This window comes from Carcharodon carcharias, chromosome 21, assembly GCF_017639515.1.
Source record: "Carcharodon carcharias isolate sCarCar2 chromosome 21, sCarCar2.pri, whole genome shotgun sequence".
NCBI lineage: Eukaryota > Metazoa > Chordata > Chondrichthyes > Lamniformes > Lamnidae > Carcharodon > Carcharodon carcharias.
In genome coordinates, this window is record NC_054487.1 from 34,398,389 (window position 1) to 34,419,661 (window position 21,273).

General features: G+C 44.6%; 1 protein-coding gene across 1 annotated transcript in view; it reads left to right on the plus strand.

The window, feature by feature from the left end:
• Positions 1-21,273, plus strand: part of phf21b (PHD finger protein 21B) — a 249,813-nt gene that overhangs the window by 68,755 nt on the left and 159,785 nt on the right. Inside the window, exon 5 of the mRNA XM_041215898.1 lies at positions 4,928-5,185. Coding sequence (XP_041071832.1) covers positions 4,928-5,185 — 258 coding nt within the window. The remainder of the gene's footprint in view (positions 1-4,927; positions 5,186-21,273) is intronic.

Consider the following 21,273-nt stretch of genomic DNA (forward strand, 5'->3'; position numbering starts at 1 on the left):
GCTGTAAAGTGCCTAGTCGGAAGATGAGGTGTTGTTCTTCCAGTTTGCGTTGGGCTTCACTGGAACAATGCAGCAAGCCAAGGACAGACGTGGGCAAGAGAGCAGGGTGGAGTGTTAAAATGGCAAGCAACAGGGAGGTTTGGGTCATTCTTGTGGACAGACCGCAGGTGTTCTGCAAAGCGGTCGCCCAGTTTACGTTTGGTCTCTCCAATGTAGAGGAGACCGCATTGGGAGCAACAAATGCAGTAGACTAAGTTGGGGGAAATGCAAGTGAAGTGCTGCTTCACTTGAAAGGAGTGTTTGGGCCTTTGGACGGTGAGGAGAGAGGAAGTGAAGGGGCAGGTGTTACATCTTATGCGTGGGCATGGGGTGGTGCCATAGGAGGAGGTTGAGGAGTAGGGGGTGATGGAGGAGTGGACCAGGGTGTCCCGGAGGGAATGATCCCTACGGAATGCCAACGGGGCGGGGTGAAGGGAAGATGTGTTTGGTGGCATCATGCTGGAGTTGGCGGAAATGGCGGAGGCTGGTGGGGTGATAAGTGAGGACAAGGGGGACCCTATCATGTTTCTGGGAGGGAGGAGAAGGCGTGAGGGCAGATGCGCGGGAGATGGGCCGGACACGGTTAAGGGCCCTGTCAACGACCGTGGGTGGAAAACCTCGGTTAAGGAAGAAGGAGGACATGTCAGAGGAACTGTTTTTGAAGGTAGCATCATCGGAACAGATGCGACGGAGGCGAAGGAACTGAGAGAATGGGATGGAGTCCATACAGGAAGCAGAGTGTGAGGAGCTGTAGTCGAGGTAGCTGTGGGAGTCGGTAGGTTTGTAATGGATATTGGTGGACAGTCTATCACCAGAGATTGAGACAGAGAGGTCAAGGAAGGGAAGGGAAGTGTCAGAGATGGACCACATGAAAATGATGGAGGGGTGGAAATTGGAAGCAAAATTAATAAATTTTTCCAAGTCCCGACAAGAGCATGAAGCAGCACCGAAGTAATCATCGATGTACCGGAGAAAGAGTTGTGGAAGGGGGCCGGAGTAGGACTGGAACAAGGAATGTTCCACATACCCCATAAAGAGACGGGCATAACTGGGGCCCATGTGGGTACCCATAGCCACACCTTTTATTTGGAGGAAGTGAGAGGAGTTGAAGGAGAAATTGTTCAGTGTGAGAACAAGTTCAGCCAGACGGAGGAGAGTAGCGGTGGATGGGGATTGTTTGGGCCTCTGTTCGAGGAAGAAGCTAAGGGCCCTCAGACCATCCTGGTGGGGGATGGAGGTGTAGAGGGATTGGACGTCCATGGTGAAGAGGAAGCGGTTGGGGCCAGGGAACTGGAAATTGTTGATGTAACATAAGGTGTCAGAGGAATCACGGATGTAGGTGGGAAGGGACTGGACAAGGGGAGAGAGAATGGAGTCAAGATAACGAGAAATGAGTTCTGTGGGGCAGGAGCAAGCTGAGACGATCGGTCTACCGGGACAGTTCTGTTTGTGGATTTTGGGTAGGAGGTAGAAGCGGGCCGTCCGAGGTTGGGCGACTATCAGGTTGGAAGCTGTGGGAGGAAGATCTCCAGAGGAGATGAGGTCAGTAACAGTCCTAGAAACAATGGCTTGATTTCAGTGGTGGGGTCATGGTCCAGGGAGGGGTAGGAGGAAGTGTCTGTGAGTTGATGCTCAGCCTCCGCGAGGTAGAGGTCAGTGCGCCAGACTGACCGTCCAAGGGCCCAAACACTCCTTTCAAGTGAAGCAGCATTTCACTTGTATTTCCTCCAACTTAGTCTACTGCATTCGTTGCTCCCAGTGTGGTCTCCTCTACATTGGAGAGACCAAACGTAAACTGGGCGACCGCTTTGCAGAACACCTGCGGTCTGTCCACAAGAATGACCCAAACCTCCCTGTTGCTTGCCATTTTAACACTCCACCCTGCTCTCTTGCCCACATGTCTGTCCTTGGCTTGCTGCATTGTTCCAGTGAAGCCCAACGCAAACTGGAAGAACAACACCTCATCTTCCGACTAGGCACTTTACAGCCTTCTGGACTGAATATTGAATTCAACAACTTTAGGTCTTGAGCTCCCTCCTCCATCCCCACCCCCTTTCTGTTTCTTCCCCCTTCCTTTTGTTTTTTCCAATAAATTATATAGATTTTTCTTTTCCCACCTATTTCCATTATTTTTAAATATTTTTAAATCTTTTATGCTCCCCCCACCCCCACTAGAGCTATACCTTGAGTGCCCTACCATCCATTCTTAATTAGCACATTCGTTTAGATAATATCACCACCTTCAACACCTATGTGTTCTTTTGTTCTGTTGTCTGTGACATCTTTTGATGATCTGCTTCTATCACTGCTTGTTTGTCCCTACAACCACACCACCCCCCTCCACTTCTCTCCCCCCCCCCACACACACACACACACACACACACACACACACACACTTTAAACCAGCTTATATTTCACCCCTTCCTTGGATTCACCTAGTTCTGTTGAAGGGTCATGAGGACTCGAAACGTCAACTCCTTTCTTCTCCGCCGATGCTGCCAGACCTGCTGAGTTTTTCTAGGTAATTCTGTTTTTGTTTTGGATTTCCAGCATCCCCAGTTTTTTTGTTTTTATATATATTGTGCTGAAAACCTGTTTGAATTTGCTTAGAAGATCCCTGTACTGCCTACATTCTACCTGTTCTGATATCCCACTTCTCTTCCTTACTAATTACTTCTGCTAACTGGAGGACCACTTGATAATTTTTTGAATTTTTTCTGATAGGAAAATAGGAACAGCAGTAGGCCATTCAGCCCCTCAGGCTAGTTCATCCATTCAGTGAGATTATGGCTGATCTATATCTTAACTCCATCTATTTGTCTTGGCTCCATATCCTTTTATACCCTTATTTAACGAATCTGCTAATCTTGTGTTTGAAATCATGAATTGAATTACTATCTACTGTTTTTTTTTGTGGAAGAGTGTTCCACACTTCTACCACCTTTTGTGTGAAGAGGAGTTTCCTAATTTACCTTCCCTTAAGCTTCGATATTTCAGGAATTCAAACCTACTTTATGTAATTTCTCTTCATAATCTAACCACAGAAGCCCGAGTAACAGTCTGGTGAAGCTGCACTGCACTCTTTCCAAGGCCACATATATTCTTTGGAAAAACTCAGCAGGTCTGGCAGCATCGGTGGAGAAGAAAAGAGTTGACGTTTCGAGTCCTCATGACCCTTCGACAGAGGACTCGAAACGTCAACTCTTTTCTTCTCCGCCGATGCTGCCAGACCTGCTGAGTTTTTCCAGGTAATTCTGTTTTTGTTTTGTATTTCCAGCATCCACAGGTTTTTGTTTTTTGTTTTTATCACATATATTCTTTTTAAGCTACGGTGCCCAGAACTGTACACAGTACTCTAGATGTGGTCTAACCAAGGATTTAATTAGCTGCAGCAAAACTTTACTCCCCTTCATCTTCTAGCCGTCTAATTATAAAGGCTATTTTTTTGATTATTTTTGTACACCATTACTACATTTTAGTGACTTGTGTACACAAACCCATAGATCTCTCTGGATTTCCACTGTAATACTACTTCTCTTTCCATCCCAAGCAAGTATGAGAAGAAAGGCTGGAGCACTGGAAATATTTCTTTAAAAGGAATACCATTCATTTTTGTAGTATTGCCAAGTTCAACTTGGCAAGACTACATGCCAAGACCAAAGTGCATAATGTCCTAGTTCTTGAGTTGCTGTTTTCTGATGACACCACACTGGCATCCCATACTGAAGTTCACTTGCAACAGCTTGTAGATCAGTTCTCCCAGGCCTGCAAGGAGTTTGCTCTAACAATCAATGTCAGAAAGACCGAAGTTATGGGTCAGGACATAAAACTGCACCTTCCATCAATATTGACAACCTCACTCTGTAGGTCATCAACAGGTCAACAATTACCAGCAAACTGTCCCTTCATGCCGAAATCAGCACCAGGATCGCCAAGGTCACAGCTGTCATGTCAAAGTTGTGTGGGGGTCAACAGCAAACCAACCAAAAGTACAAAGCTCCCTATGTACCAGGCTTGTGTTCTTATCATTCTCCTTTACAGTAGTGAGGCATGGACAACTTATACAAACCAAGAAAAGAAGTTGGACAGCTTCTACCTCTGCTGCCTTATTGGGCATCTCTTGGCAAGACAGAGTGTTAAAAATAGAAGTACATCAGTGTGCAATGATCCCCAATGTGTCTGCCCTCTTGAGTCAGCATTGGTTAGGCCATCTGAGCCAAGTGGATGACAGCTGCATCTCCAAAGACATACTCTATGGAAAGCTTGCTATCAGCAGGAGACCAACAGGATGCCCACGTCTGCGCCAAAAGGATGTCTGCAAGTTGACCGGGATCGCAGTCGATGCATGGAAAGTCCTCGCTGCTGAGCAGAGTCCCTGGAGATGAGCAGTCAGGAAAGACGTAGAAAAAGCAAGGGACAAAAGAAATGACCAGCTGGCAGAAAAGAGAACCCATCGGAAGGAAAAAAAAAACAGTCGACCACAGGCCAGTGCTGTTTCTCTGTGCCAGCTGTGGAAGGAACTGCCACTCGTGAATTGGTCTCTGTAACCACAGGAGACGATGTTCGTTCCCGAAGTGACATACACTCTGGGCATGCAGTCCATCATCTCCAGAGACAAATGGATACCAATAAATAAGTTGCATTTGTGAGGTTCTCTTAATTTATTTAATTTATTTCAGGTCAAACTCATGCAATGAGTTCTTATCAATTCTGTTCAGTATTACTAGTTTAGAGAATATTTCATTATAAAATCAGTGTGTATATGTTTTAAATGACTCTACTCGATTCATATTAATTAACTTTTTGTTTCCCTAAATTTTATTCAACTAAATGTGCATTATTTGTATTGAATAAGAAATTGAAATATTCTTTTCCTCTTCTCTTTTAGAAGCTTGCTGTAAGAAGTTGTCCTGTTGGGAGTACGAAACCAATTCCACTCATCAAGGCACCCAACCAGAGCATAGCAATTTCAGTGGTGCCATCTAAGAATCCAATCACTATGGTAACTGCACACATTAATGGACAGAAGACAGCAAGCACAGATCCTCCACAGATGGCCCCAATCAACCTCCAGACAACAAACAAACTGGCAGGGAGCAATTTGAACTCCACTGGAAGGAGAGTACCAGAGACATCAAACTCACAGGTAGATCTTATCAGAGAACAAATGGTAGTTAAATGCACTACAAAGCAAGAAATGTGTTTTCAAACTGTGCGGTGCGGGTGCAACACGGATGTAAAGAATCTGGTGTTGTTCATTAAGAGGGCATAATTTTTCAAATTATCCTTTGTCATGCAGGATATGTAGATACTAAATTAAGTCGTATCTATTGGCAAGTAAGTTGCTTTCCATCATGTTTCAACTTAATGGATAATGGAATAATTCCACATTATTTCAAAGGTACTTAAAATGCAATTTTTATGAAGTTATTTTCTCACTACTTAAGTGACAGGCAAGTGATGAGGAACAAAAATGGAAGTGGTCATATATGACTTTGCATTCCATTTCATTTTGTTCTGGTAATAATGGTCTTGAAGCATGAAAGAAATTTTGCTTTTGCTGCATTAGCCTTTAGGAAATGACATCTATAAAATACATTTTATTGGACTTCCATAGAAAACAAGAGAAATACGAAGTAGTAATAACACACCTTTCAATTATAACAAGAAATTATAGCAGAAGCGGCAGCAAAGCCAGTTACTTGTTTTAGCAACTGATAGAACACAATATTTTACATCATTCCAAAGGCATGACAAGCTGCTGATATGATGGTGTAAAGAAGCAAGTTAGGAGGAAAAGCCCAGTGTTTCCTTTTTTACATAAATTTTGCATTTGGAATATCGCAATAGATTATCCAAGAAATGTCACAACAACCAATATTTATGTAGCATACAGGGAGACATCTTTGATCACTTTACAGAAGAAGAAGGGATAGAATGGACTCCAAGCATGGGGAAAGGGGATTGGTGGAGATGAAAACCAAAGCTGTTACAGTGCAGCTGTAAAACTGGCATCTGTAGACAATGTAGAAGATTGCCCAGATATGGCCTCGCCACAAAAATCAGGACAAATCAAACACTGCCAATTTCTCCCTACTCTCAACATCAGCAAAGTGCTGGAAGATGTCATCGACAGTGCAGGCCAGCAGCACATTCTCTCCAGTAAACTGTTGCTCATTTTGGATTTCACCAGGGTGATTTGGCTTCAGAATCCATTACAGCCTTGATCTTAACATGGACATGAGCTGAATTCGATTATCATTGCAGGAGTTCTTCAGATCTGCATCCTCAGCCCACCAGCCTTCATCACTGACTTTGCTCGATCATAAGTTAAGAAGTGTGGCTATTGGTAGTTGCAGAAGTTTCTGCTTCCATTTGCAATTCCTCAAATAATGAAACTATCTGCCCTTGTATGCAGCAGACCTGGTCAACTTCCAAGCTTGGCTGATAAGTGGCAAGTAACATTTGTGCTACCTAAGTGCTAGGCAAAAACCATCTCGAAGGGGAGGGAGCCTAACCACCAGCCTTGACATTCAATTGCATTTCTGGCTCTGAATTTCTCACCATCGATATCCAGGGGGTCACCACTGACCAGAAACTCAATAAACCAACCACAAACGTTGCAATTACTGGAACAGATCAAATGAGTGAGTCACTCAGCTCCTGTCTCACCAAATCCTCTCCATTACCTAAAAGACAAGTCGGGAATGTGATGGAATACTCTCTACTTGCTTGGATGAGTAAAGCTGTAAGAACACTCAAGAAGCTTGACACCAAAGGCAAAGCAGTCTATTTGATTGCAATCTCTGCCATCATTAGCTTAAACATCTGTTTCCTCCACCACTGATCTCCTGTGACTGCAGTGTGTATTATCTATGGGATGCACTGCAGAAAGTCAGCCAAGATCTTTGGCAGCACTTGCCAAACTTGTGATCTCTGCAACTTTGAAGGACAAAGGCCTCAAGTGCATTACCTCAAAAGTTGCATGTCATCCCAACTTGGTATCTGTTCCCTCTCCATCATTGGGTCAAGGCCCTGAAACCTCCGACTGAACAGCATTTTGGGAGTGGCATTTCACCACATGGACCAAAGTGCTTCAAAAGGCAACCCGCTATCATCTTTTTGAAAGCATTAGGGATGAGTAAGAAATGCTGGCCTTGCCTGCTATACCTGTATCCTAAAAATAAATACAGGTATTTAAAAATAAAGTTTTTGTCTTATATTTCCTCACTGCCCTATTTCTAATTATAAAATCAGCCTTCTAGTATTAATCCATTTTAAACAAATGCTAATTATAAAAGGTATGCTACCCGAAAATGTGGAAAGGGTCGATTGATTGAGAGAAAAACATAAATTTTGAAGTATTGATTTGAGCACATAATCTAGGCTTAAATTTTAATGCAGTACTGAAAGAGTACTCATTGTCAGAAGTGCTGTCTTTCGAATGAGACTTCAAACAGTGCCCCTCAGGTGGACATAAATGATCCCATGGCACTAGTTTGAAGAAGAGCAGGGGAGCTCATCCTCTATCCTGCCAATATTTATCTCTCAACTAATATCACAAGCTGATTATGATCATTATGACATTGTTGACGGAGCTTGTTGCCTGAAAATTCAGTGCCACTTCTCCTACACTTCAAAAAAAAATTACTTCATTGGCTGTAAAGAGCTTTGGGACAGCCTGAAATTCTGAAAGAGACTAAATAAATACACTTATAATCATTTTAATACATAGATACCTGGAAGAATTGCACCTTTTTATCAGGGAGAAAATGTAGATCTGGTTAAGAAATTGAAGCTGTTTGCTTTGACAAACATTTAACAACATTTTTTTGTCAGCATTGTGTTGAGAGTCTTATTAGCTGGCTGTGTTTGGGATTTGGTACAGGGATTGGACACTACAGCTGTATTCAAGACTCTAAATTAGTTTGGATGGAGCTAGAGACATGGAATGGTGGCTGCAGCTGATTGGAAAGTTGGGTTGCTATTCAACTCTTAGGACCATGTAAGAAAGATCTTCTCGTAGTCATAGCCACTATTCAAATATAAATAAGCTTGCTCAGCAAAACCATGAGTTTGGAAAGTGTTTATGAAGTGCTAGTTTCTTAGCCAAACATTGAAATCATTGAAGATTATGGAGCAACCTGAGCTGTAGAAAGTTAACAGGCGAATATGTTGCAGGGTAGATGCAATGGGAAGACACCCAGACTCATAGATGATGACTATACCAGTGGCAATAAGGGAGCAGGGCAGGAAATTAGCAATGGGAAAGAAGGGATGAGCATGAGCAATAAGGAAAGGCAGAGAACAGACTAGTCTGGTCCCAGGAATAGTAGAAAGAAGTCCTGGGGTAGGTGGTCAGCAACAGGATTGTTAAGTAAGTTACACCAAATAAAGTTTTTAAAAAGCAGGCCAAATGGACCTGATAGTTGAGCTTGCACGAGCAGTAGCCCCAGTGAGGTATTGTCACAATTCGGAAGTCTTTGGCGGGAGAAGTAAAAGAACTGGCAGATCCTTGCTGGATTAGAGCATAGATCCTTTACCTCAAGCTGCTAAATGAGTTTGTAGCTGAGTTTCTGAAGATTCTATCTCTTTCTCTCTTCCTCTTCTGCTCCCAAGCTCGCTCTCTCTGGTGCGCCCTCTCTCTGGTCCGCCCCCTCTCTGGTGTGCTTCCCTCCCGCCCGGCCTTCCACCCCATCCCTCCCTATCCATCTGCTCCTCCCCATCCCCTCCCACCCCGTCCCCTCCCCTCCCTGCTCATCCGCTCCCTTGCCCACCCCCCTCCCCTCTCCCTCTTCCCCCTGCCCCCTCCCTCCCACTGCCTGTTCCCTCCCCATGCCCGCCCGCACTTGCTCTTGCTCTCCTTTGCTCGCTCTCGCTCATTCTTGTCCGCTGTCTCTTGCTCTTGCTCCAGCTTTTCCACCTCTGCTATTTCTCCCTCTCAATTTGTCTTTCTCTATTTCTCTCTCAGCCTCTCAGTTATCCTTGCTTCCCCATCTAGTGCTCTCATTTTCAGCATTTTTGTTGCTCTATCCCTCATGTCATCTCTCTCACCATTTTTTCTCTCTCCATTTTGCTTGCTCCCCTTCCCCTTGTGTTGTTTCATTTGCATTCCTTTCATTTCTGTCACTTCCCCCCATGTCTCTGTTTCCTGGAAGGACTGAAAAATGAAGCAATAATGCCAACACAAAGTTGAATGCAAGTGCAAAAAGAACTTTAAATGTTGACAAGCAACCTGCAACTGCCAGGAGAGGGAATGTGTGACAGGTTGCTACAGATGGGGAAAATAGCAGCACGAGCAACAGTCTGGAAAGTATTAAATAATAACCTATTTTGTTTAGATAAATAGGTGCAATATGTACAGCTGTTTTAGGTGTTTTAGCAAAACAAAATAAGTGACAGCCATCCGCTGGTTCATTCCCCAGGGCAATGTTTTGACCAATCGGAGTCAAGCTGCTAGGTTTAAATTTCAAACAATGCTTGGCAGTTAACTGTCAGCCACAATCAACTGTGCATTCTTCATGGCAAAGACTCTCACCAATCAGCACTCGCTTCTCATACGGTATAAATATGTTGTTTCCCCTGACATTGGTATTTTCTTGCGAATTATCCTATGCGTGCAAGATGATAGCATCGACAAAAAATGTCTCCTTTTCAACAGCGCTCAATTGGAAAATTATTGGGTTATTGCATTCGTGAAGGCTTTTCCATCAATGAAGACAAAATAAAGGAGGGTATCCACGGAGCAATTAATAGTGCACATGGAACGTTTGGCTAAAGGAAGTTATGGAAATAGGATAATTTCAACCATGGAAGGATTTGTAAATGGAGAGCCAAGGAAGTGAGTGAGGACAGGCATAATTGGTGAGCAGGAGAGACTGGTGAAGACAGAGTCAAGCTCGGATGTAATAATGGATTGGGCAAGGCTTTTATTTACATTGAACTTTGTTTTACATTGAAATTACAGCACAGTAACAGTTCATTCTGCCCAGCTAGTCTATGCTAGTGTTTATGCTCCACACAAGCCTCCTCCCACCCTACTTCATCTCACTCACCTGTCAATATATCCTGCTATCTCTTTCTCCCTCATACTTACCTAGCTTCCCCTTAAAGCCTCTATACTAATCACTGCAAGTGCTCCATGTGGTACCAAATTCCACATGTTTCTCCTGCCTTGGTTTCCTAATTCAAGAACTTCCGTCAATGTCACGCTGTAGCTAGCTGCAAGTGCAATAAAGCTCAGGAAAGTGAAGCACTGATTTACACCCCTCTCGCCTTTCCTGCCTGGAGATGGTCATCTTCCATTCTGCAGCACCTTACAGTAGGGCAATTGAGATTATGGGCTCATTGGGGGAAATTTTAGCATGGTTGAGTTGGTTGGATTAGTTAATGACGGAGGTTGAGGGGGGTAAATGAGCAAACAGAGGAAGCGTCTGACCAGAGGCGAGCAGCCAACCTGTTCCCTGAAGGTGGGTTGGCATTTAAAATATGTTAATAAGATTAGAAGCCTTGATTTAACCTGCTTTGCATTTTAAACTGACTGGCCAGGTTTCTGAAGCCTCGGGACATCTGGCAATTGCAGCGAGGTGAAGACAACCTCAGTGGGGGGATGAAAGTTGTGCCTTCAGAGTGCTGCTCGTCATATTCATATTGGTAGTGCAGTGAGGCAAGAGCAGAGATGGCCTTTCTGCCTCAACTTCTGGTGATAGACTGTTCACCAATATTCAGTTCAAGCCCACCGACTCCCACAACTACCTTGACTACAACTCCTCGTACCCTGCTTCCTGTAAGGACTCCATCCCATTCTCTCAGTTCCTTTGCTCGTTCCGATGATGCCACTTTCCAAAACAGTGCTTCTGACATGTCTTCCTTCTTCCTTAACAGATGGTTCTCACCCACTGTGGTTGACAAGGCCCTCAATCGTGTCCGACCCATCTCCTGCGCCTCTGCCCTCACACCTTCCTCTCCCTCTCAGAACTATCATAGGGCCCCCCTTGCCCTCATTTTTCAACCCACCAGCCTCCGCATTCAAAGGATCATCCTCTGCCATTTCCACTAACTGCAGCATGATGCCACCATGAACCACATCTTCCCTTCGTCCTCTCGACGACATTCCGTAGGGACCGTTCCCTCCGAGACACCCTGGTCCACTCCTCATCACCCCCTATACCTCAACCCCCTCCCATGGCACCTTCCCATGCAACCGCAGAAGGTGCAACACCTGCCCCTTTACTTTCCCCCTCCTTACCATCCAAGGGCCCAAACACTCCTTTCAAGTGAAGCAGCGCTTCAGCTTCACTTCCCTCAATTTAGTCTACTGCATTCACTGCTCCCAATGCAATCTGCTCTACATTGGAGAGACCAAATGCAGACTGGGTGACCGCTTTGTGGAACACCTTCGATCTGTCCGCAGCATGACCCAGACCTTCCTGTCGCTTACCATTTCAACACACCACCCACCTCTCATGTCTACATGTCCGTCCTTGGCCTCCTGCACTGTTCCAGTGAAGCTCAACGCAAACTGGAGGAACAGCACCTCTTCTTCCGATTAGGCACTTTACAGCCTTCCGGACTTTACATTGAGTTCAACAACTTCAGATCGTGAGCTCTCTCCTCCCTCCTCACCCCTTTTTGACCCCCTTTTTTCAATATTTATTTTTAAATTTTTATATATTTTTTCCCACCTATTTCCATTATTACTTTTTAAATTTCTTTCCTTTCATTGTTTTATCCTCACCTTTTAGCCTATTTCGATCTTTTTTCCCACACCGTCCCCTCCCCCCATCACACCGCCACTAGGGCCATCTGTCACTTGCTCGCCCTGCTTTCTACTCTTAATATCACCATTAGCACCTCCATTAGCCAGTATCACCACTATCAACACCCCTTCGACCTTTTGTTTATGACATCTTTTGCAATCTCCCCTTTGCCTCCACCTATCACTGGCCTTCTATCCAGCTTCACCTGTCCCACCCCCCTTAAACAGTGTATATTTCACCACATTTCTACTTCACTTTAGTCCTGAAGAAGAGTCATATGGTCTCAAAACGTTAACTCTGTCTTTCTCTCCACAGATGCTGTCAGACCTGCTGAGCTTTTCCAGCAATTTTTGTTTTTGTTGCAGAGATGGACAATGCTGTGGAGGTGAAAGTAAGCAAATTTGGTTTTGAAGAAAGAAAAAGATATGGGACACAGGCTGTACATCATTGGTTTCAGTCTGCACAAGAATCTGGCGAGCAATAATGAAGCAATTTAATTAACCTTAGTTCATCCATCCAAAATTTACTTTTTCAATTTGAAGCTATGTCCCTTTGTGATTGCAGTTAAAGTTTGATTCTGGATACATCTTATATTCCATTAACTATCATATTTTTGAGCTACTTTGTAGCTCGCAAGTGCCTTCGTTCTTGGCTTAGGTACAATGTTTCCTCACAACTTATATCTTTGACACTGTGATCAACCTCATAGCTTTTCTTGGTTCTACATTCAGTGCTTGAATGCTCTGTGTGCCTCAGCGACCATCATTAACTCGTACCTGGTGCAGTCTGATCAGAACATTCTGAATTTTGAAATAAAAGCAGAAAATGTTGGAAAAACTCAGGTCTGGCAGCGTCTATGGAGAGAGAAACAGTTAACATTTCGAGTCTGTATAACTCTTCAGAGCTAAAGAGAAGTAGAACTGTGATAGATATATTTTTAAGAAGGGGTGGAGCAGGCGGAGCAAAACAGAAGGTCAGGGGCAGGTAGGAACTCAGGAGATATTGACAAAGATACCGTGGACACAAGACAAAGGGAGTGTTGCTGGTAGTGTTAAAGACTAAAGAAGGCGCTGACAGTGGCATAAAGATAAGATAGCAGAATGTGTTAATAGCTGAACAAGGGTCAGCGCTCTGAAAACACAAGTATGGAGAGAGAAACAAGTAACAGATGGTCCTGTTGCTGGTGGTAGTGGGGGTGCGGGGTGGTGGGTTGGGGAAAAAAGATTTAAAAAGTAATAATAAAAGAAGTATAAAAAAAAATAAAAATAAAAAGATATAAAAATTTTATAAATTGGATTTAAAAAATGAGAGAGTTTATTGTCTGAAGTTATTGAACTCAATATTAAGTCCGGAAGTCTGCAAAGTGCCTACTTGGAAGATGATGTGCTCTAGTGTGTGTTGGGCTTCAGTGGAACACTGTAGCAGGTCAAGGACGGTCATGTGGGCACAAGAGCAAGGTGATATGTTGGAATGGCAAGCGACAGCCAAGTGTAACATGATGCCACCACCAAATAAATTCCACCCCCCCCCCCCCCCCCAAAACCTAGGTCAGCATTCCCTAGGGACCGTTCCCCCTGTGATACCTTGGTCCACTCCATCACCGCAACTCCTCATCCCCTTCCCATGGCACCTTCTCATGCAATCGCAGAAGGTGCAACACCTGCCCATTACTTCCTCCCTCTTCACTGTCCAAGCCCCCAAACACTCCTTTCAGGTGAAGCAGTGCATCACTTGCACCTCCTTCAATTTGGTCTACAGTATTCGCTGCTCCCAATGCGGTCTCCTTTACATTGGTGAGACTAAACACAGACTGGGTGACCGCTTTGTGGAACACCTTCACTCAGTCTGCAAGCATGACCCTGACCTCCCTGTTGCTTGCCATTTCAACACACCACCCTGCTCTCAAGCCCACATGTCTGTCCTTGGCCTGCTGCAATGTTCCAGCGAAGCCCAACACAAACTAGAGCAACAGCACCTCATCTTGTGCTTAAGCACTTGACAACCTTCCAGACTTAACGTTCAGTTTAACAACTTCAGACCATGAACACTGTCCTCCATCTTTGCCCCTTTTTAAATCCAATTTTTAATTTTTAATTTATTTTGTTTTTATATTTATTTTTATTTATTCAGCTTTAATCTTTTTATTTTATTATACTATTTTATTATTACTTTTAAAATCCTTTTTCCCCAACCTCCCCACGCCACAGGGCTGTCTTTCACAAGTTTCTAGCCTGTGTTTTCACAGAGCGCTGACCCTTGTTTGACTATTAACACATTCTGCTACCTTACCTAATGCCACTATGAGCACCTTCTTTAGTATTTAACACTACCACTAATACTCCCTTTGTCTTGGGTCCATGACTTTTTTATCAGTCTCTCCTGAGTACCCACCTATCCCTGACCTTATGTTTTGCTCCACCTGCTCCACCCCCTCTTAAAACAGTATAATATCCATCACATTTCTGCTTCTCTTCAGCTCTGAAGAAGTCATACAGGCTGTAAATCTTTTGCAATTTCATCCTTTGATTAGGTAAATACAAATTCTTTTTCTTAACTTTTGACCCATGGAGTTTATATGACACCTATTTTTTTCTTCCATTTCATCCATTATTGTTTTATCCACATACCTTTTTGATCCAAGTCATTCAATTCAGTACTGCTTTCTGCACCCTCACGCTCTGGCATAACCTCATAGAATAAGTACCTGGCTTATACCCTTCAGCCAGTTTGTTACCCATTTTAAAATTTGGTCTGAATTTCTGCAAACTAATCCATAGCCTTTTGTGTAGCACTTTATCAAATGCCTTTTGAGCGTTGTAGTCTGCTTGAGTTGCCATTTCCTTACAGAAAGTTGAAGTTGATTAAGCAGCATCAGACCCTCCTGAATCATTAAGATAAAAGCAAAAAACTGTGGATGCTGGAAACCCAAAACAAAAACAAAAATACCTCAAAAAACTCAGCAGGTCTGACAGCATCTGCGGAGAGGAATACAGTTAACGTTTCGAGTCCAAATGACTCTTCATCAGAACTAAGGAAAAATAAAAAAAGGTGAAATAAAAACTGGGTGGGACAGGTAGAACTGGATAGAGGGCCGGTGATAGGTGGAGCTTGTCAAAAGATGTCATAGACAAAAGGACAAAGAGGTGTTGATGGTGGTGATATTAGCTCAGAAACGTGCTAATGGTGATATTAAGGATAGAAGGCAGGACGAGCAAGGTACAGATAGCCCTAGTGGGGAGGAGGGATCGAAATAGGCGAAAAGGTAAAGATAAAACAATGGATGGAAATACATTTAAAATAATGGAAATAGTTGGGAAAAGAAAAATATATATAAATTAATGGAAAAAGGGGGATTGGAAAGGGGGTGAGGATGGAGGAGAGAGTTCATGATCTAAAGTTGCTGAACTCAATATTCAGTCCAGAAGGCTGTAAAGTGCCTAGTCAGAAGATGAGGTGCTGTTCCTCCAGTTGCGTTGAGCTTCACTGGAACTTTGCAGCAGGCCAAGGACGGACATGTGGGCATGAGAGCAGGGTGGTGTGTTGAAATGGCAAGCAACAGGGAGGTCTGGGTCATGCTTGCGGACAGACCGAAAGTGTTCCACAAAGCGGTCACCCAGTCTGCGTTTGATGTCTCTAATGTAGAGGAAACCGCATTGGGAGCAGCGAATGCAGTAGACTAAATTGAGGGTAGTGCAAGTGAAATGCTGCTTTACTTGAAATGAGTGTTTGGGCTCTTGGACGGTGAGGAGGGGGTGAAGTAAAGGGGCAGGTGTTGCACCTTCTGTGGTTGCATGGGAAGGTACCGTGGGAGGGGGTTGAGGTGTAGGAGGTGATGGACGAGTGGACCAGGGTGTCCCAGAGAGAACGATCCCTGTGGAATGCTACTTGTGTGTGTTGGGGGGGGGAGAGGAATGGGGTGGGGTTGGGGGGTGCAGTGAAGGGAAGATGTGTTTGGTGGTGGCATCATGCTGCAGTTGGCGGAAATGGTGGAGGATGATCCTTTGAATGCGGAGGCTGGTGGGGTGATAAGTGAGGACAAGGGGGTCCCTATCATGGTTCTGGAATGGAGAGGAAGGTGTGGGGGTGGATGCACGGGAGATGGGCCGGACACGGTTGAGGACCCTGTCAACCATTGTGTTTTTGAAAGTGGCATCATCAGAACAGATGCGCCGGAGGCGATGGAACCGAGAGAATGGGATGGCGTCCTTCCAGGAAGCGGGGTGTGAGGAGCTGTAGTCATGGTAGCTGTGGGAGTCGGTGGGCTTGTAATGAATATTGGTGGACAGTCTATCACCAGAAATTGAGACAGAGAGGTCAAGGAAGGGAAGGGAAGTGTCAGAGAGATGAACCATGCGAAAATGATGGAGAAGTGGAAATTGGAAGCAAAATTAATACATTTTTCCAGGTCCAGATGAGAGCATGAAGCAGCACCGAAGCAGTCATCGTTGTACCGGAGAAAGAGTTGTGGGAGGGGGCCGGAGTAGGACTGGAACAAGGAATGTTCCACATACTCCATAAAGAGACAGGCATAACTGGGGCCCATGCGGGCTCCCATAGCCACACCTTTCATCTGAAGGAAGTGAGAGGAGTTTAAGGAGAAATTGTTCAGTGAGAGAACAAGTTCAGCCAGACGGAGGAGAGTAGTGGTGGATGGGGAATGTTCGGGCCTCTGTTCGAGCAAGAAGCGGAGAGCCCTCAGACCACCCTGGTGGGGGATGGAGGTGTAGAGGGATTGGACGTCCATGGTGAAGAGGAGGCGATTGTGGCCAGGGAGCTGGAAAATGTTGATATAATGTAGGGTGTCAGAGGAATCACAGATGTCAATGGGAAGAGACTGGACAAGGGGAGAGAGAATGGAGTCAAGAAAGCGAGAAATGAGTTCCCGTGGGGCAGGAACAGGCTGACAAGATCGGTCTGCTGGGACAGTCCTGTTTGTGAATTTTGGGTAGGAGATTTTTGTTGACTGTTTACAAAGTTATTGCTCTACAGTATCAGATGTACTACAAGTGATCTCAATTTCATGCAAAATGATGTAATATGACCAAAGTACCTTACCCTCTATTTTTTTTTTTGTAGAGTGCAGCTGACTTGTTTAAGTGCATGGGCCATTTAAATTTTTTGTGCGGCTGTAAATGCTTGATAACTTAAAGGGATCAACTTATGCCTGGCTTGTGCAGGGACTTTTGGGTTGCTGCACTGCCCCAGAGCTTAGAGAGAACATTAAATATGACTAGTAGTTGCCTCTATCTGTTCTGTCAACCATTTGGAAAATGGGCAGCAACTTGTCTGCTGGAATTTGTCCAATGTACGACAACAACTTGCATTTATAAAACACTTCTGATGCAGTAAAACACCCAAGGCACTTCATAGGAGTTTTAACAAACAGTCACAGATGGAGATGTTAGGACAGGTGACCAAAAACTTGGTCAAAGAGGTAGGTTTTAAGGAGTGGCTTAAAGGAGAGAGTGGGACGGAAAGGCCCTATTCCACTCCCGCCTCAGCTTATCTGTTGCTGAAACCATCGTCCATGCCGTTGTTACTTCTAGACTTAGACTATTTCAGTGCTCTCCTGGCAAGCCTTACATCATCCACTGTCCATAAATTTGAGGTCATCCAAACTTTGTTGCCTGTGTCCTATTACTTCTGTGCTCACTGATCTACATTGCCACCTGGTCCACCAATGGCTCAGTTTTAAAATTTGAATCCTTGTTTTCGAATCCTTCCATGGCTTTGACTGTCCCTATCTCGATGACCTCCTCCAGCTCTATAATCCTCCAAAATCTCTACTATTCTAATTTTGGTCTCTTGCGTATCCACTATTTTAATTGCTCCACCAGTAACAACTGTGTCTTCAGTTGCCTGAGCTCTAAAGGAGGTCTCATATTACTTGGAAAATGAGAATCTAAATGAGGTAGGGGAGCAAAGGAATTTGTGAATACACAGTACTATGCCAGAATATACTCCCCATTATATGCATACTTGAAATTTACCCCAATCAGTTTACTCTAAATTGTTTACTTAGAGAATAACGAATATATAAAGTTTATGGGATTGAAATTTAGCAATGGTCACATTCTCATAAGATTAATTTACTTTACCCTTTTTGAACACAGGTATGGGATTAGCCTGTTTCAGATATATTGTTGCCTATCCAGCACCATTTATTTCCCGCTTGATGATTGTCAGTATCAAACAGACTTCCTTGTCAATTTTTCTCATGATTGTAGGATAAATACCATTTGTTCTTGGGTATATATCTGCTTTTTAAACGCTTTTAGGCTTTTAAGACATCTTATTTATTGAAGCTTTAAATTTTGCCTTACAAGAAAATCTTACAGCACAGAAGGGGACTATTCTGCCTGCCATGCCTGTGTCGGTTCTTTGAAAGAGCTGTAGAAATATTCCCACATCTCAGCCTTTTCCCCATAACCCTGCAAATTAGTCCTCTTCCAGTATGTGTCCAATTGCCTTGTGAAAGTTCCTATGGAATCTGATTCCACCACCCTTTCAAGTACATTCCAGATATCAACGGCCCACTTGAGGAAAAAGAACTCTCCTAATTTCCCTCCAATTTAATTTCCATTTATGTCAAATCTGTGCTCTCTGGTTATCAGCCAACTTGCCGGAGGAAACAATTTGTCTCATTTGGCTCCATCAAAACCCCTCATAATTTGGAATACTCCTATTAGGGGCAGAATCTTGTGAAGCTCTGGGGACTGGGAAATGAGGTGGTTGGGGGGCACTTAATTGAGCGTGAGGCAAAATGTCAGCTTCATAACAGTGGGATGAAATTTGCTTCTTAAGTTGGCGGATCGAGGGTGGAACATGCTTCTTGACAACAAGCGGCAGGCAGGAGCCTATTTTTAATACATTAGCAAGTCATGCATGTTCATTAAAACACAACTTCGCCAGATTAAATTGTATCTTTGGAAATAAATATTTTTTTTAATTAATTTATGGGATGTAGGCTTTGCTGGCTGAGCTAGCATTTATTGTCCATCCCTAGTTGCCCCTGAGAAGGCGGTGGTGAGCTGGCTTCTTGAACTATGGCAGTCCATGGGGTGTCAGTACACCCACAGGAAGGGAGTTCCAGGATTTTGACCCAGCGACAGTGAAGGAACAGCGATTTATTTCCAAGTCAGGATGGCGAATGACTTGGAGGGGAACTTCCAGATGATGGTGTTCCCATGTGTCTGCTGCCCTTGACCTTCTAGGTGGTAGTGGTCATGGGTTTGGAAGGTGCTGTGGAAGGAGCCTTGGTGAATCCCTGCAGTGCATCTTGTAGGTGGTACACATTGCTGCTACTGTGTGTCGGTGGTGGTGGGAGTGAATGTTTGTGTATGTGGTGCCAATCATGCGGGCTGCTTTGTCCTGGACGGTGTCAAGCTTCTTTAGTGTTGTGGGAGCTGCACTCATTCAGGCAAGTGGGGAGTATTCCATCACACTCCTGACTTGTGCCTTGTAGATGGTGGACAGGCTTTGTGGAGTCAGAAGGTGAGTTACTCATGACTTGATTCCTAGCCTCTGACCTGCTCTTGTAGCCATAGTAGTTATATGGCTAGTCCAGTTCAGTTTCTGGTCAATAGTAACCCCCAGGATGTTGATAGTGGGGGATTCATGGATGGTAATACCATTGAACGTCAAGGGGCGATGGTTAGATTCTCTCTTGTTGGAGATGGTCATTGCCTGACACTTATGTGGCACAAATGTTACTTGCCACTTTGAGCCCAAGCCTGGATATTGTCCAGGCCTTGCTACATTTGGACATGGACTGCTTCAGTATCCAAGGAGTTGTGAATGGTGCTGAAGATTGTGCAATCATCACCGAACATCCCCATTTTTGACCTTATGATGGAAGGAAGGTAATTGATGAAGCAGCTGAAGATGGTTGGGCCAAAGACACAACCCTGAGGAACTCCTGCAGTGATGTCCTGGAGCTGAGATGACTGACCTCCAACGACCACAACCATCTTCCTTTGTGTTGGTATCACTCCAATCAATGGAGAGTTTTCCCCTTGGCCCCCATTGACTCCAGTTTTGCTTGGGCTCCTTGATGCCACACTTGGCCAATTGCGGCCTTCTTGTCAAGGGCAGTTACACTCACCCCTGGAGTCCACCTCTTTTGTCCATGCTTGAACCAAGGCTGTAATGAGGTCAGTGGCTGAATGGCCCTGGCAGAACCCAAACTGGGCGTCAGTGAGCAGTTTATTGCTAAGCAGGTGCTGCTTGATAGCACTGTTAATGACCCCTTCCATCACTTTACTGATGATCGAGAGTAGATTGATGGAGTGGCATTGGCCAGGTTGGATTTGTCCTGCTTTTTGTGTACAGGGCATACCTGTGCAATTCATCACATAGCTGGGTAAATGCCAGTGTTGTAGCTGTACTAGCACAGCTTGGCTAGGGGCGCGGCAAGTTCTGGGGCACAAGTCTTCAGTACTATTGCCGGAATATTGTCAGGGCCCATCGTCTTTGCAGTATCCAATCCCTTCAGCTGTTTCTTGCTATCAAGTGGAGTGAATCGAATTGGCTGAAGACTGGCATCTGTAATGTTGGGGACCCCCTGGAGGAGGCCAAGATGGATCATCCACTCGGCACTTCTGAAGATTGTAGCAAATGCTTCAACCTTATCTTTTGCACCAATGTGCTGGCCTCTAACATCATTGAGGATGGGGATATTTATGGAGCCTCCTCCTCCAGTGAGTTGTTTAATTATCCACCGTCATTCATGACGATATGTGACAGGACTGCAGAGCTTAGATCTGATCCATTGATTGTGGAATTGTTTAGCTCTGTTTGTCACTTACTGCTTATGCTTTTTTGGCACGCAGGTAGCCCTGAGTTATAGCTTCACCAGGTTGACACCTCATTTTTAGGCATGTCTGGATCTGCTCTTGGCATGCCCTCCTGCCCTCTTCATTGAACCAAGGTTGATCCCCTGGCTTGATGGTGATGGTAGAGTAAGGGATGTGCCTGGCCATGAGGTTACAACTTGTGTTTGAGTATAGTTCTGCTGCTCATGACCCACAGCGTCTCATGGCTGCCCAATCTTGAGTTGCTAGATCTGTTTTGAAATCTATCCCATTTAGCATGGTGGTAGTGCCACACAACACGATAGAAGTTATCGTCATTGTGACGGTGGGACTTTCTCTCCCCAAGGACTGTGTGGTGGTCTCTCCTGCCGATACTGCCATGGACAGATGCATCTGTGACAGGCAGGTTGGTGAGGATGAGACCAAGTATTTTTTTCCCTCTTGTTGGTTCTCTCACCACCTGCTGCAGACCCAGCCTAGCATCTATGTCTTTTAGGACTCTGCTAGCTTGGTCAGTAGTGGTGCTGCTGAGCCACTCTTGGGACATGGAAGTCCCCCACCCAGAGTACATTCTGTGCCCTTGTCACCCTCAGCTCTTCCTCCAAGTGGTGTTCAACATGGAGGAGCACTGATTCATCAGCTGAGGGAGGGCGGTACACGGT